Here is a 14,004-nt window from a genome sequence, read left to right on the forward strand (position 1 = left end):
TTATGTGGCTAGGGTTTTAATCGGCTCATAGTAGTGACTTATCCAGATATTTTCTACAATATTTAGCATACTGATTTTTTTATTATTGTTTATTTTCCATACGCTTAGAACATTGAGAGAGTTGTTTTCAGAGACATCATCAAATCCCTTTGATTGCATTATTTATTATTCTGTTTTTACATTAGACCAGTATTTCTCAACTTTTTCTTCATTATCAACCCAAGGAGTCTTTTTAGGGTTTTTTTTTTTTCTAATTACTCCCCTCCCTTATGAAATTTTAATTCCACAGATAACAGTATATCTGTTTATGTGTTATATGTATATCTGTGCTTTATCTTTAGTAAGGGTGAGACCCTCTCTCTGTTCTCTCTAAAGAACCGAATTTTTATCTCCTTCAAGTGCTATGATCCCAGTCAGGGTGTGCATTAGACCTTTTAGACATGATTTGATTGAATAGATAATGGTTCACAGCTTGGGATATACTTGGATAACTCAGAGTGAATTCTGGCTGCTCTATTGATTAGCTGTGTGAACTTTTGTCAGTTTCTTAAGTTTTCTAAAACCTGCTTTGTCTCATCTGTAAAATGGGAATACTGATGTTAATTGTCTTCACCTGATTAGGTGACAATTAAATGGTAGTTAATGCAACATGTTTAGTAAATATTAATTGTTAAATATATATTCTCCTTTTATTATGACCACAGTATCCATTCTATTTCATTTGAACCTGAGACTTGAAATATCTAGCAGTTCTCTTTTCTCATTTAAAAAAAAAGATTTTATTTATTTATTTGAGAGAGAAAAAGCAGGAGTAGAGGGAGAGGGTGAAGCAGGGAGCCTGACCCCAATGCTTATTCGCAGGACCCTGAGATCATGACCTGAGCTGAAGGCAGATGCTTAACTTACTGTATCACCCAGGGGTCCCTCATTTCTCATTTTTAATACTGACTGCCTTTGGAAGGAAAAATGTAAACTCTAGAGGTAACATGAGGTAAAATACAGTTCTTCATAGCTCTTATAAAGCTAATCAGGAAGAAAATTTCTTAGTGTGTGTATAACCATATGTGAACTATTACAGTGTATTTACATGGTTCTTGAACCATAGATTATTATTTTATTAAATAATTCTGGATTCTCTTTTTAGATATTTGATTTAATGGATGCCAAAGCACGTGCTGATTGTATCAAAGAAATAGATCTCCTTAAGGTAAATAAATGAACTATTGATTATTTTGAACTAGATGAGCATTTTGATAAAAGCGATTTATGAAAATATTACAGTTAACAAGCAAAAGGATTTTTTAAAAGATTTTATTTATTTGACAGACAGAGATCACAAGTAGGCAGAGATGCAGGCAGAGAGATGGGGGGAAGCCGGCTCCCTGCTGAGCAGAGAGCCCGATGTAGGGCTCGATCCCAGGACCTTGAGATCATGACCTGCGCTGAAGGCAGAGGCTTAATCCACTGAGCCACCCAGGCACCCCAGCAAAAGGATTTTTAGAACTAAACTTAACTTATGCCACACTGGTTTGAAACAACATTATACAAATATGTATCTCAGTATATGGAAGAATGTAGTTATTTTTTGAATTCATTGTAAATATTAATCAGATCATTTGGTAGGATTAGCTCCCCTCCCCTGCCTTTCAAACTAGGAAATAGATAAAATGGGCAAAAAATATTCAAGAAATTTTTTCTTGACTGTCCCAAGCAGATATATTCTAAAGCTTAAGTAACAAATGAGTATTAGTATTAACTCAAGATGTAATATATTGAGAATGTGGACTGATCCAAATGGGTACATGCTTTTTGTAATATTTCTGTTTTTTCCAGATTTGGAAAGGATGATATACTCTTTATATCTAATTCTTTAGAATTAGCTTTTCAGTTTTTCATCCACTCAGAGAATATGACTGAAATTTCAGTTATCTCTGCACTGGTTTTATTCTAGTAAAATTTCCTTTGAGGAATGCTGTACCTTATGTTATATTTTTAACTGTTAGATAAGACTTGGATGTTTTTTATGCTGTACATTTTTGTTTGTACCTAAAATGAATTCAGTTTACCAAGAAATATAAGAGTAAGTTCAAAGTGAACCATGCTTTCCAGCTGTTCTGTTAGTTGTAATTATTTCCTGGGCCATGAAGTAACTGCTCTAAAAAAAAAAATATATATATATATATATATAAATTGTTATTAGAGAAATAATATATTAGCATAGAAGATGTGGAGAAAAAACTTATAAGTAGAAAGAAAAGAAGAAAATCATGTATATGCCCTCTGGGAGAATTCTTGAATAATTTTTTTTTTATAAACTATTTGTCTTATGTTAACTTGTTTAAAGATTGAACAGAAAGCAAATTGTACAAAAGGATTGTCAGTACGTAGAGACTGATGCATATATTTCTATAAGGTGCAGTTTTTCTTAAGATCATGTAATGTATCAACCCTATAGGTAAACTCAGTATGTTTACACTATTTGATGTAAAAGCTGTGTTCAGATAGAATACACCAGATGTCCTTTTGTTTTGTTTTAAACCACTGGCTGCAGTTATATAGGATCAGGTCAACTTCAAAATAGGAGTAAAAGGAATACTTTATTTACCATTGAATGCCCTTAATGACAGTTCCCATTTCAAAGGGTATAGTTTTTAGGAACTGGTGCTATAATTCTGAAATTCATTTATATTTATATACTTATTGAACATAGCAATACATACTCTAAAAAATTTGATGTGTAATTTACTCTATTTCTAATAAAGAGTAATTTACTCTATTTCTAATAAAAAGAGTATTAAAATTAAATTATCTAGTATCTAGTGTCTAGTGTTATTTTCAATAATTATAATACCTGTTTCAAAATTCACTGAAGAAAAATATACTGTCATGTTAAGATTTCTGTAACTTAAAAATGAAATGCAGCAACCAAGTTTATTCTTTAGTTAAGAAACTGTAAGTGATTCCTGGGAATTTACAATAAGAAAACTTTCTGGTGTTTGTTTTTGTGTGTGTGTGTGTCTGTGTGTGTGTGTGTGTTTTTCCATCAGCAACTCAACCATCCAAATGTAATTAAATATTATGCATCATTCATTGAAGATAATGAACTTAACATAGTTTTGGAATTAGCTGATGCTGGTGATCTGTCCAGAATGATAAAGGTAAGGTTTTGTTTTGCTTTTTTAAAACTAAGTATTTTTTTTTCTGATAGAATTGCTCTATAAACATATAGGTATATCAGATATTTTAAAGACCTCGGTGAAATACTTTAAGATATGGTAGATACCTAATGAATGATAGTAGTGTTAATTATGATTATGAAACTGGTTTACCTGGTAAAACTCACTCTGCTCAGTTGAGATGTGTGGACACTCAGAAACCAACATGGAAATAGATCAACAGATTTGTCTTCTGTAAGCTGAAGGTCAAATTTTGCAACTTGATTTTCTGAGCAGACCACCCTTGATCCTTTATCTCTGGACATCAGGCAGAGGAGACAGAAAGAGATTCTAGAGAATCGTGATCAGCTGAAGGTCAAATTTTGCAACTTGATTTTCTGAGCAGACCACCCTTGATCCTTTATCTCTGGACATCAGGCAGAGGAGACAGAAAGAGATTCTAGAGAATCGTGATCTTTTCCTGGGAGGGATTCATCAAAGAATAAAGTGGGCTTTGCATTCAGGCCTTTTTGGCGTTTGCACATCAAACCCCAGCTCAACCACTTTAAAGTTTATTTAACTTTCTTCTCCAAGAGCATGTTAATTGGGTTTAAGTTCAGCTACAAGTTATAGAAACCCCCAAATTACAGTGTTCTAAAAATTACTTGTTCTTAGGCAGGTTACTTCTGTGTATGACAGTTTCTCAAAAAACAAAATAATAATAGAACCTACCTCATAGGATTGTTGGAACAAATGACTAAATATTTGACATTTATTAAGACCTAAGAACTTGGGGTGCCTGGGTGGCTCCGTGGGTTAAAGCCTCTGCCTTTGGCTCGGGTCATGATTCCAGGGTCCTGGGATCGAGCCCCACATCTGGCTCTCTGCTTGGCAGGGAGCCTCTTTCCTCCTCCTTCTCTCTCTCTCTCTGTCTCTCTGTCTCTCTGCCTGCCTCTCTGCCTACTTGTGATCTCTATCTGTCAAATAAATAAATAAATCTTTAAAAAAAAAAAAGACCTAAGAACTGTCTCACACATAGTAAGGTCTATGCAAATGGAAGCTACTGCTGTGTTATTACTGTTATTAGTCATATTTCCCTGTTACATAAAATTCTGGAGCTGATACGGCAGCTCTGATCTATCAGACTCTCAGAAACCAAGCCTATTTACAGCGGATCAAGTCAGCTCTCTGAGGCAGGAAGGGACACAGGGTACTTGCTGGCTGTATCTTGAGGCGCATTACTGGATATGGCCACATAACATTTTTAGCTTCATCCCTTTGGCCAGAATTTAGTCTTATGAACCTAAGTAGCTGCAAGGAAGGCTGGAATATAGTCTTCATTTGGCTGGTCATGTGCCAGCTAAACTTCTGTTACTCAGAAGACATTTTGAACAGGGTGGGAATCAGTGAAAACCAACCAAATGAGAAAAGCAAGGCTCTTTACTCTGAGCCTGCTAGAGCGATGGAGTCAAGCATTGTCAGTAACATCTTGGCAGAGATTCAGAGGTAGGCAGAGGAATAGGAAATCTTTATAATGGGAAAAATAAGCCTTTAGGGATGACCCAATTAGAGGTTGTTGGCACAAAGAAGCTGTACATGAGCTACTTAGAAGTGAGGCATCTCACCTGGCTTTCTCTGATTGGTCCCAAGTTGGAAGCAGGGACGAAAGTTAAGGAAGCTGTCAGTTAATTCAAGTCCTGGCCATTTGAGGCTGATTGTTCCAGAATTACTGCTCAGCTTCATGCATTGTCGCTAGAGATGGCTGTCTGGCTTCCTGCTCACCGGACATAGGGGGCTGGTGTCCTGGGATGTTTGTTATGGATAAAAGATTGGTTTTCCGGTCAGGTTGCTGAAAGTTGTGGTTAAGAGTTCCGTTTTTATATGATTTGGACATTGTCTGTATAGTCAGTCTCCGAACAGATACTGGAACACAGCCACTAATCCCTGCTACGTGGAGTTATTGTAAGGTGTTCTTAAAGACAATGTTAGAGGTTTTATATGCATTACCATGTTTATTGTTCAAAAGGATTCTGGGGCTAAATTTGACGTTTAAAGAAGATAACCATCATTACTAGTAAATAGAAGAACTGATGTTTGAAATTAGGGTTTATCTGATGCAAAATGACATGTGTTTTCCTTTAGAGGCCCTTAAAGATTTTTATATCGCAGAACTCCTTTGAAAAATCAGATGAAAACCCTTGACCTTCTCTCCAGAGAGATGTTGATGCATACACACTTTGCCTTCCATTACTAAGCCTTCAAAGATTTTCTGATCAAGGTGCTCACTGGTTCTCTGGCAGTAGCTAGGAACCCTGCTATCCAGTGGGAGCGCCCTGTCAGCTGGGTCAACTCTCCTGCCATTTAACTTCTCTTAGGCTTAGTTGCCTCATCTGTAAGATGGAGGCAGTTTTGAGATTGCTTGCTACATTCTAAAAATACTGCATGACTAGGAGTTAATATTTTTATTATCACAGAATGCTATCAAACTGACTCTGTTTAAAGTCTCATGGTGAGAGTGACTCACTTCTAATCAGTTATCTGATCTTCTGTTTTAGGGACTTCCCAACACTAGCGCTATCTTTCCACATTAATAAACACTAATTTAATTAATTAATCAAGTAATTAATTTGCGGTTTTAATTTTAAAAAGAAATGCAAACACACAAATGCCAAATTTATTAAATAATTATCGATCAAGATGAGGCATATAAAAGCAAATGTAAGTAGTCCTTATAAGAGAGACAACTAAGATGCAATTCTTGGCTTAAAGTGCAAGAGTTCTTTAAATGCTTGTAATCGGAAGCAAAGAGAGCAAATCTTCATTGGGCAAATACCGGCTGAAGGCAGATAAAAAACAAACAGTTTCAGTTATCAAGTCTTGCTCCCAATTGAGAGATTGATGTTTGGGGGTTTTCATTCTCTTCTAGAGTTTTTTGCTCTTTTCTAGTCTAGCGCTCTTTCTTTGCAATGGTTCCTCCACACCTAGAGGTTGCTGTCCTTGCCCATTGCCAAGGCACGCCTGAGCCCATAGCATTCACCTTGAAAGATTACTCCTGTTCTTTTACCACTTGGGAAAACTAGGGAAAGATCAGAGTGCTTTATAGAAGCCCTGTGATTGCATCTGTAGCAGATTTGGATTTCTTAAACCTGTGAGGGAAGAGAAATTTGTCATTGTGTTTTTATATTTATTGTGATGAACTCAGCTCACTTATTTAAATGGATTTTGCCATCAGTTGACATTTTCAAGGAATTTTTTTAATTAACTGAACCAGTGGACATAGTAAGAACCGTCCAGAACAACAGATTCTGTGTTTGGTAATGAATAGTAACATACAGTTGTAGATTGATAACTATACTCTTAAAGTATCCTTGGGGCTTTTGACTAAAATTTGAAGGTATCTATCATGTGAAAGATTACTTAGGAAACTTTTTTTTTTAAATAAAAGATATCAACTTATTGCTAGTAAGTTATATATTTATAGAGCAATTTATTGTACTTTGATAGAACTGAAGTAGTTCAGAGAATTGGTAATATCATTCTTCCTTCCTGTCTAGTAGACATTATTGTATAAGCCTCTAGTGATCCTGGTCTTTATTGTAGGTACCCTTAGTCTACCTCATCAAGATGTAAGAGATTCTGGGTTCGATGTCCCAGATCCTCTTGGAGCCCTCCTAAAGGTGGAAAGTTGTATTGCAAACTTACAGATCTTAGAATAGTCTCAGCATAACAGAAAGCTATTCCAGTGTCCATAAAAGAAAGGCTGACATCTGGTTACATTTATGTATGTCTTTTATGATAAATAAAGAAGGACAACGAGGAGACAGGGGTGTTGCTGTTCTAAGTAGGGTGATGAAAGAAGACCGTCCTGACTTCCGTCTTGCACTCCCACATCCACCGGCCTTTTCCTGCTTACTGTCCTGGTTCCATGTTTTTCTTTGCAGACACCCACTCCTGACCCTGTTCCCAACACCACAAGAAATGGTTCTTGAGGGGTGCCTGGGTGGCTGAGTTGGTTACTCCTCTGCCTTTGGCTCAGATCATGATCCTGGAGTCCCAGGATCAAGCCCCACGCCTGGCTCCCTGTTCAGTTGGGTTCCTCTCCCTTTACCCCTCCCCCTGCTACTTCTCTCTCTCTCACTCTCTCTCTCAAAAAATGAATTAAGTCTTGGAAGAAAGAAAGAGAGAAGGGAAGAAAGAAATAAAGAAAAAGAAAAAAGAAAAGAAAAGAAAAACCTCTTCTTAAATCCTTCTCGAGTTTCTAGTTGGTGGTAAAGATGTTTGTCAAGATTTACTCAGCCTGTGGGATCCAGCATGTAAGCTCTCAGAGGGAGGAATCTTTGAGGACCTCATGAATCCCCCGTGCTTAGGACAGTGCCCTGCACAGAGCAGATGCTCAACAAATATCTCCTGTGGAAGGTATAGATACCTTCAGTTTCTAGGGAGGTGCCTGGCTCATAGTAGTATCTCAGTAATCACATGGTCAGTGAGTATGTAAGAGGTGCTATTTCCTCCCTCCCTCTCTCTCCCTCCGTCCCTCCCTCCCATTCTTCTTTAATTCCAAATTGACTCTTTTGACCTCTGCTATGCTTCTCTGTTCTGGGGACCAGTAGGTGAATATGGGTGGTTGTTTCTTGCTGTTTCACTCTGGTCTCACCCGGAGTTGCTAAGATATTGAATGGTATGCCGGTGAGAGAGAAGACGGTATTTCAAGCTGATACAGGAAGGGTATTTTTCCCCCGCAAGAAGTTCAAAAGTATTTTTCTAAACATTCTTATTTGTGCTATAAGCTGATCTTTATAAAAGAGACTACATTAAGAAAAAAAAAAGTCATAGGAACTTCTTTTATGAAGGAGCATGATGGTGACTTAATGCTTTATAAAAGACAGCAGTAGATACTTGAATTGTAAGAAAATGATTCATTTCTTTTTAGGGGGTAATATTGTAAATCATAGTGCATCACAACAATATATTTCACTGTCTCAAGTCTTCAGCTTAATTGGGGTAGAAGAGAAAATATAGCTCCTGGTCTGTATTCCAGAAACGAACCTCTGGATAGCATTGCATCAAAGATTTTTACAAGTAAATAATTAATTGGTTTAGAGCAAGCTGACAAATATAATTAAGCAATTTATAGTTGAAATATTCAGTATTTCTCTAATTAGTGACAAAGGAATACCTGAGGCTGTGGTCAGATGAAATACTTCCCAGATGAGTTTTAGGATAAAAGGAAATCTAGAATTTTTCATCATATATTTCTTTATCATCAGTAATCAGAATTTTAAAGGAAAAATAGACTCTTAAAAAACAGATTTCAGTGTATCAAGTTGTGATTTATATACTATGTATTTACTTTATCATACCTTAAATTAGACCAATAGTTTCTCCATTTTGCCTTATTAATACTGTTTATTTCACTCTTTGTACAGCAAAGAAACAAATTTGGTGATAGAGACTTGGTATAGAGAAGACGAGAGACAAATATCAGAAGGGTGTAAACAAAAGCTTTTTTTTTAAGTGTCAATAGAAATATTGCTAAAATGTGTTTAAACTTTTCATAACCCATTTTTCCAACGTGAGGTTTATTCATTGAATTATTTATAATTTTTTATATTTATAATTACCTCTTAAAAAGTTAGTTTGAGACAAAAGAAGAAAGTGCATATCTTTAACATTATATTTATAAAAACCTTCATTTTGCTAAAATGTCAGTAAAATACAATATAACCCAATGTAATAAATCTCTTAGGGGGAAACTTTGAAGTTTATTATCTGTCAAAAGATTTTCATACCATAGCACACTGGCTAAGAAGTCAGTCAGCATTATACTTGCAGTTTTTTTTTAGTGAAATATTTTTAGTGAATATGGATTACTGATTTAAATGGATATCTACTTTGTGTCAAGAGTTTGGCACAATTCCAAATAACAAGTTAAGACTATCTCTTTTTTCCCTGTTTTATTGAGATGTAATTAACATACATCACTGTGTAAGTGTAAGGTGTACAGCATTATGGTTTGATTTATATATATTGTGAAATGATTGCCGCAATAAGTATAGTTAGCATCTGTCATTTCAAACAGATACAATAAAAAGTCTTCTGATGACAGATCTTTAGGATTTACTTTTATAACAACTTTCCTGTATATTATTCAGTACAAGTATTTGGAGTCATCGGGTTGTACATTCCATCCAAGTACTTATTTATGTTGTAAGTGGAAGTTTGTACCTCTGACCACCTTCCACCCATCCTTCTTCTGCACCCCCCCATCTCTGGAGACCACAAATCTGGTCTCTTTTTATGAGAGAGAGAGAGAGTGTGTGTGTGTGTGTGTGTGTGTGTGTGTTAAATTCCATATGTAAGTGAAATTATACAGCGTTTTCCTTTCTCTGTCTAACTTATTTCACTTATAATATCCTCAAGGTTCATCTTTTGCAAATGACAAGTTTTCCTTGTTATTTTTTTTTTTTAAGATTTTATTTATTTATTTCTTTGTCAGAGAGAGAGGGAGAGAGAGCGAGCACAGGCAGACAGAGAGGCAGGCAGAGTCAGAGGGAGAAGCAGGCTCCCTGCGGAGCAAGGAGCCCGATGTGGGACTCGATCCCAGGACGCTGGGATCATGACCTGAGCTGAAGGCAGCTGCTTAACCAACTGAGCCACCCGGGCGTCCCGCCTTGTTATTTTTTTAATGGCTGAATAATGTTCTTCTGTGTGTGAGTGTATGTGAGATATAAATATATATAAATATATATACATATATACATAAATATATATATATATACATATATACACACATATATATATGTGTGTATATATGTATATATATATCTCACAACTTTTTTCCATTCATCTGTAGTGGTCATTTTTGTGGTTTCCATGCCTTGGGTATTATAATTAATGATGCTGTGAACATAGGGATGCCAGATTTTTTTTGAGCTAGTATTCTCACTTCTTTTGGATATATTCCTAGAAGTAGAATTGTGGGATTATATGGTAGTTCCATTTTTAATTTTTTAGGGATCCTCCATACTGTTTTCCATAGTGGTTATACCAGTTTACAATCCCACCAACACTGTACAAGAGTTCCATGGCAGCATTTGTTATCTTTTGTTTTTGTTTTTGGTGATGGCCTTTCTGACAGGCATGAGGCAATATCTCATTGTGATTTTGATTTGCATTTCCCTGATGAGTAGTGTTGTTGAGCATTTTTTCATATATCTGTTGTCCATTCATATATCTTCTTCAGAAAAATGTCTATTTAGGTTTTTGCCCTAAATTTTTTAAATTCCATGATTATTATTATTATTATTGTTACTATTTGCAGTTGAGATGTATTAGTTCCTTATATATTTTGAGTATTAATCCATAATCAGATATATGGTTTGCAGTTTTTTTCCCCATTCCATAGGTTGCCTTTTTGCTTTGTTGATCATTTCTTCTGAAGTTTTTAAATTCAATATGATGACCCTTGTTTATCTCGTTTTTGCTGCTTATGCTTTAGGTATCCTTTCTGCATAATTGCTGTCAAGACCCAGGTCAAGGAGGTTTTTCCTTTTTCTTTTCTTTCTTTCCTTTTTTTTTAAGGAATTTCATGATTTTAATGGTTTCATTCTAATTTCGTTCCTTTACATGTGAATATCCACTTTTCTCAGCACCATTTATTGAGGAGACTATTTTTTTCCATTGGGTATTCTTAACTCCCTTGTCCAATATTTAATTGACTATACATGCTTGGGTTTATTTCCGGTCTCTCAGATCTGTTTCCTTTCTGTCTTTGTTTTTATAACAGTACCATACTGTTTTGATTACTGTAGCTTTATAGAATAGTTTGAAATCAAGAAGTTTGATATTTCAAGATGCCTGCCCCTTTGTTATTCTTTCTTAGGATTGCTTTGACTTTCACTATTTGGGGATCTTTTGGTTCTGTGTAAGTTTTGGAATTGTTTTTTCTACTTTCATAAAAAATGCCATCAGAATTCTGATAGGGATTGCCTTGAATCTGTAGATGGCCTTTGGTAGTATTAACATTTTAACAATCTAAAATTCTTCCAACTCTGAACACAGGATATTTTCCATTTATTTTAGTGTCTCCTTTGATTTCTTTCACCAATGTCTTGCCGTTTTTAGACTAGAAAACTCCTTGGTTAAGTTTATTCCTAAGTATTTTATAGGTATTGATGCTATGGGATCATTTTCTTTATTTCTTTTTCAGATAACATATTGTTAGTATACAGAAACACTACTGATTTTTGTACATTAATTTTGTTCTGTGTAGCTATATAAATTCATTGATTAGAGTTAACATTTTTTTGGTTCTGTCTTTAGGATTTTCTGTATATATAAAATCATGTCATCTACAAATAGGGACAATTTTACTTCTTCCTTCTTCCTTTCTAATTCTGATACCTTTTATTTCTTTCTCTTGTCTGATTGCTTTGGCAAGGACTTCTATGATGTTGAATAGGAGTGGTGAGAGTGGGCATCTTTGTTTTGTTCCTGATCTAGGCTATCTTTTCTTAATATATTTAGATATATTAATATGAATATGCAGCTTGTATTTTCTGCATTGTTACCACTTATATGGCATTCCCTTTAAATTTGGGAGAAGCCTTAAAACTCCTTTCCTTTATATACACATAAAGTTACTTTTATGTGTTGATTTTTACTGTGTTTAGAAATTCACTTGTAGAGATGGTAGAGATGCCTGGGTGGCTCAGTGGGTTAAGCCTCTGCCTTTGGCTCAGGTCATGATCTCGGGGTCCTGGGATTGAGCCCCGCTTTGGGCTCTCTGCTCAGCGGGGAGCCTGCTTCCCCTCTCTCTCTGCCTGCCTCTCTGCCTACTTGTGATGTCTCTGTCAAATAAATAAATACATAAATATCTTTAAGAAAAAAAGGAAATTCACTTGTATTTTTCTTTTATGGCTAATTATCACAAAGTTAGCAACTTAAAACAATACAAATTTATCTCACAGTTTCTGTAGATAAGTGAGTTCACATACTGGTTAGTGGGTTCTCTGCTCAAGGTCTTAGAAGACTGAAATCAAGGTGCCAGCTGGGGCTGTGATTTCATCTGAGGATTAGGGCTTTCTTCCTTGTTTGCCTGGGATCGAGGCCCGCATTGGGCTCTCTGCTCGGCAGGGAGCCTGCTTCCTCCTCTCTCTCTGCCTGCCTCTCAGCCTGCTTGTGATCTCTCTCTCTGTCAAATAAATAAATAAAAAAAAAAAAAAAAGAAGAATTAATTTCCTTGCAATTACATGACTATCTTTATGGTTATCAGCTGGGGACCATCCTTGGGTCCTAGAGATCTCGTACTGTTCCTGCCACATGGCCCTCTCCATAGCCTGGCAGTTTGTTCCCTTGAGGCCAGCAGTCAAGTCTCTCCGGCTTTGAATTTCTAACTTTTATGAAGGGCTTACTGGGTTAAGCCAGGCCTACCAAGGTTAATCTCCTTTTTGGTGATTTTGGTGATTTCTTTCTCAAAAGAAACTGATTTGGAGCCTTAGTTTCATCAGCAAAACCTTTCCTGCCATGTAAGACAACACGATAGAAGAATGATAATTCATCATATTCACCACTCAACTTACACTCAAGCGGAGGAATTATATACAAGAATTTCGGGATTGGGCGGGGGGCGTTGTCCTACAATTTTGTGTAACATAGGCTTTGATAAATTAGCTAAAATACTAACAGTGTTTTAAAGATAATTATTAGCTCCAAATATTAGAACTTAACAAATCTTGTTCACCTTTTTGGTGTGGTTGTTTTTTACATTTGCAGACACATTTTTACTTGCACTTATCCAAATTTAGAGGTTGGACTAGAAATAAAATCACTTTGAGATGTCTTTTACACTTTTGACCTTTGAATCCTTAAAGCAATAAAATCTTCCCAGTAGTATCATCTATCTTGGATGACTCTGATTTATAGTTTACAAGGACACCTACACTTTCCATTTCAGTGTCTGGGATAAAATGTAATGTATAGTCCAAGCCAGGCAACTATGAGAATAGCCAGTGATTTCAAATGTGATCTGTTTCCCTCTGAGTCTTTTGTATAAGATTGTTGTCTATGTTGCATATGACCTTAGAATTATTTGGAAGTTTAAGGTTACAGATCAGTGGCACTATTTGAAAAAAAATCCATACAGAATTGAATATTATATACATATGTATATGTACATAGTTACCCACTCATGCATGGGCAGCCATGTGTTTGTGTATCCATATAGATTTATGCCTACATTGATATGTACATGTAGCTGTGTTATACAGAATTATTTGTATAAAAGCAGTGTTACTGATAAAATATCACCTGGGTTTTCTTCAATACTTAAGTACTTTGATATAATAAAGTAGTATAGAACTTGGGGATTTTAGTAAATTAAATCCTAATGACCATTATGTAATTCTGTGAGTATAACTAAAAGGTGATATGTAACTTCAGAACTATATTTACTTGGGAAAATTAGAAAATAATTTTTATTTTTTATTTATTTTATTTTTAAAATTTATTTGACAGAGAGAGAGAGAGACAGTGCAAGAGGGAACACAAGCAAGGAGAGTGGAGAGGGAGAAGCAGGCTTCCTGCCCAGGAGGGGCCAGATGTGGGGCTTGATCCCAGGACTCTGGAATCATGACCTGAGCTCAAGGCAGATACTTAACCATTGAGCCAGCCAGGTGCCCCTAGAAAATAATTTTTTTAAAGGACGCCTTGCTCTTTACATTTTAAGGTAACACTGATCCTAAAGCTGCCTTTAAAAAATTCTGTAACATCACGAGCAGTCATACTGGTAGCTATAACAGTTAAGTAGAGAAGAGATATAGACTCCCCCCCCCGCCCCCAGTGAATTTCT

General features: G+C 35.8%; 1 protein-coding gene across 1 annotated transcript in view; it reads left to right on the forward strand.

Moving 5' to 3' along the window:
* Positions 1-14,004, forward strand: part of NEK7 (NIMA related kinase 7) — a 153,422-nt gene that overhangs the window by 92,313 nt on the left and 47,105 nt on the right. The window contains exons 4-5 of the mRNA XM_044267546.1: positions 1,145-1,207; positions 3,048-3,158. Of these exons, the coding sequence (XP_044123481.1) occupies positions 1,145-1,207; positions 3,048-3,158 (174 nt within the window). The remainder of the gene's footprint in view (positions 1-1,144; positions 1,208-3,047; positions 3,159-14,004) is intronic.

The sequence above is a fragment of the Neovison vison genome, chromosome 10 (genome assembly GCF_020171115.1).
Source record: "Neovison vison isolate M4711 chromosome 10, ASM_NN_V1, whole genome shotgun sequence".
Classification (NCBI taxonomy): Eukaryota; Metazoa; Chordata; class Mammalia; order Carnivora; family Mustelidae; genus Neogale; species Neogale vison.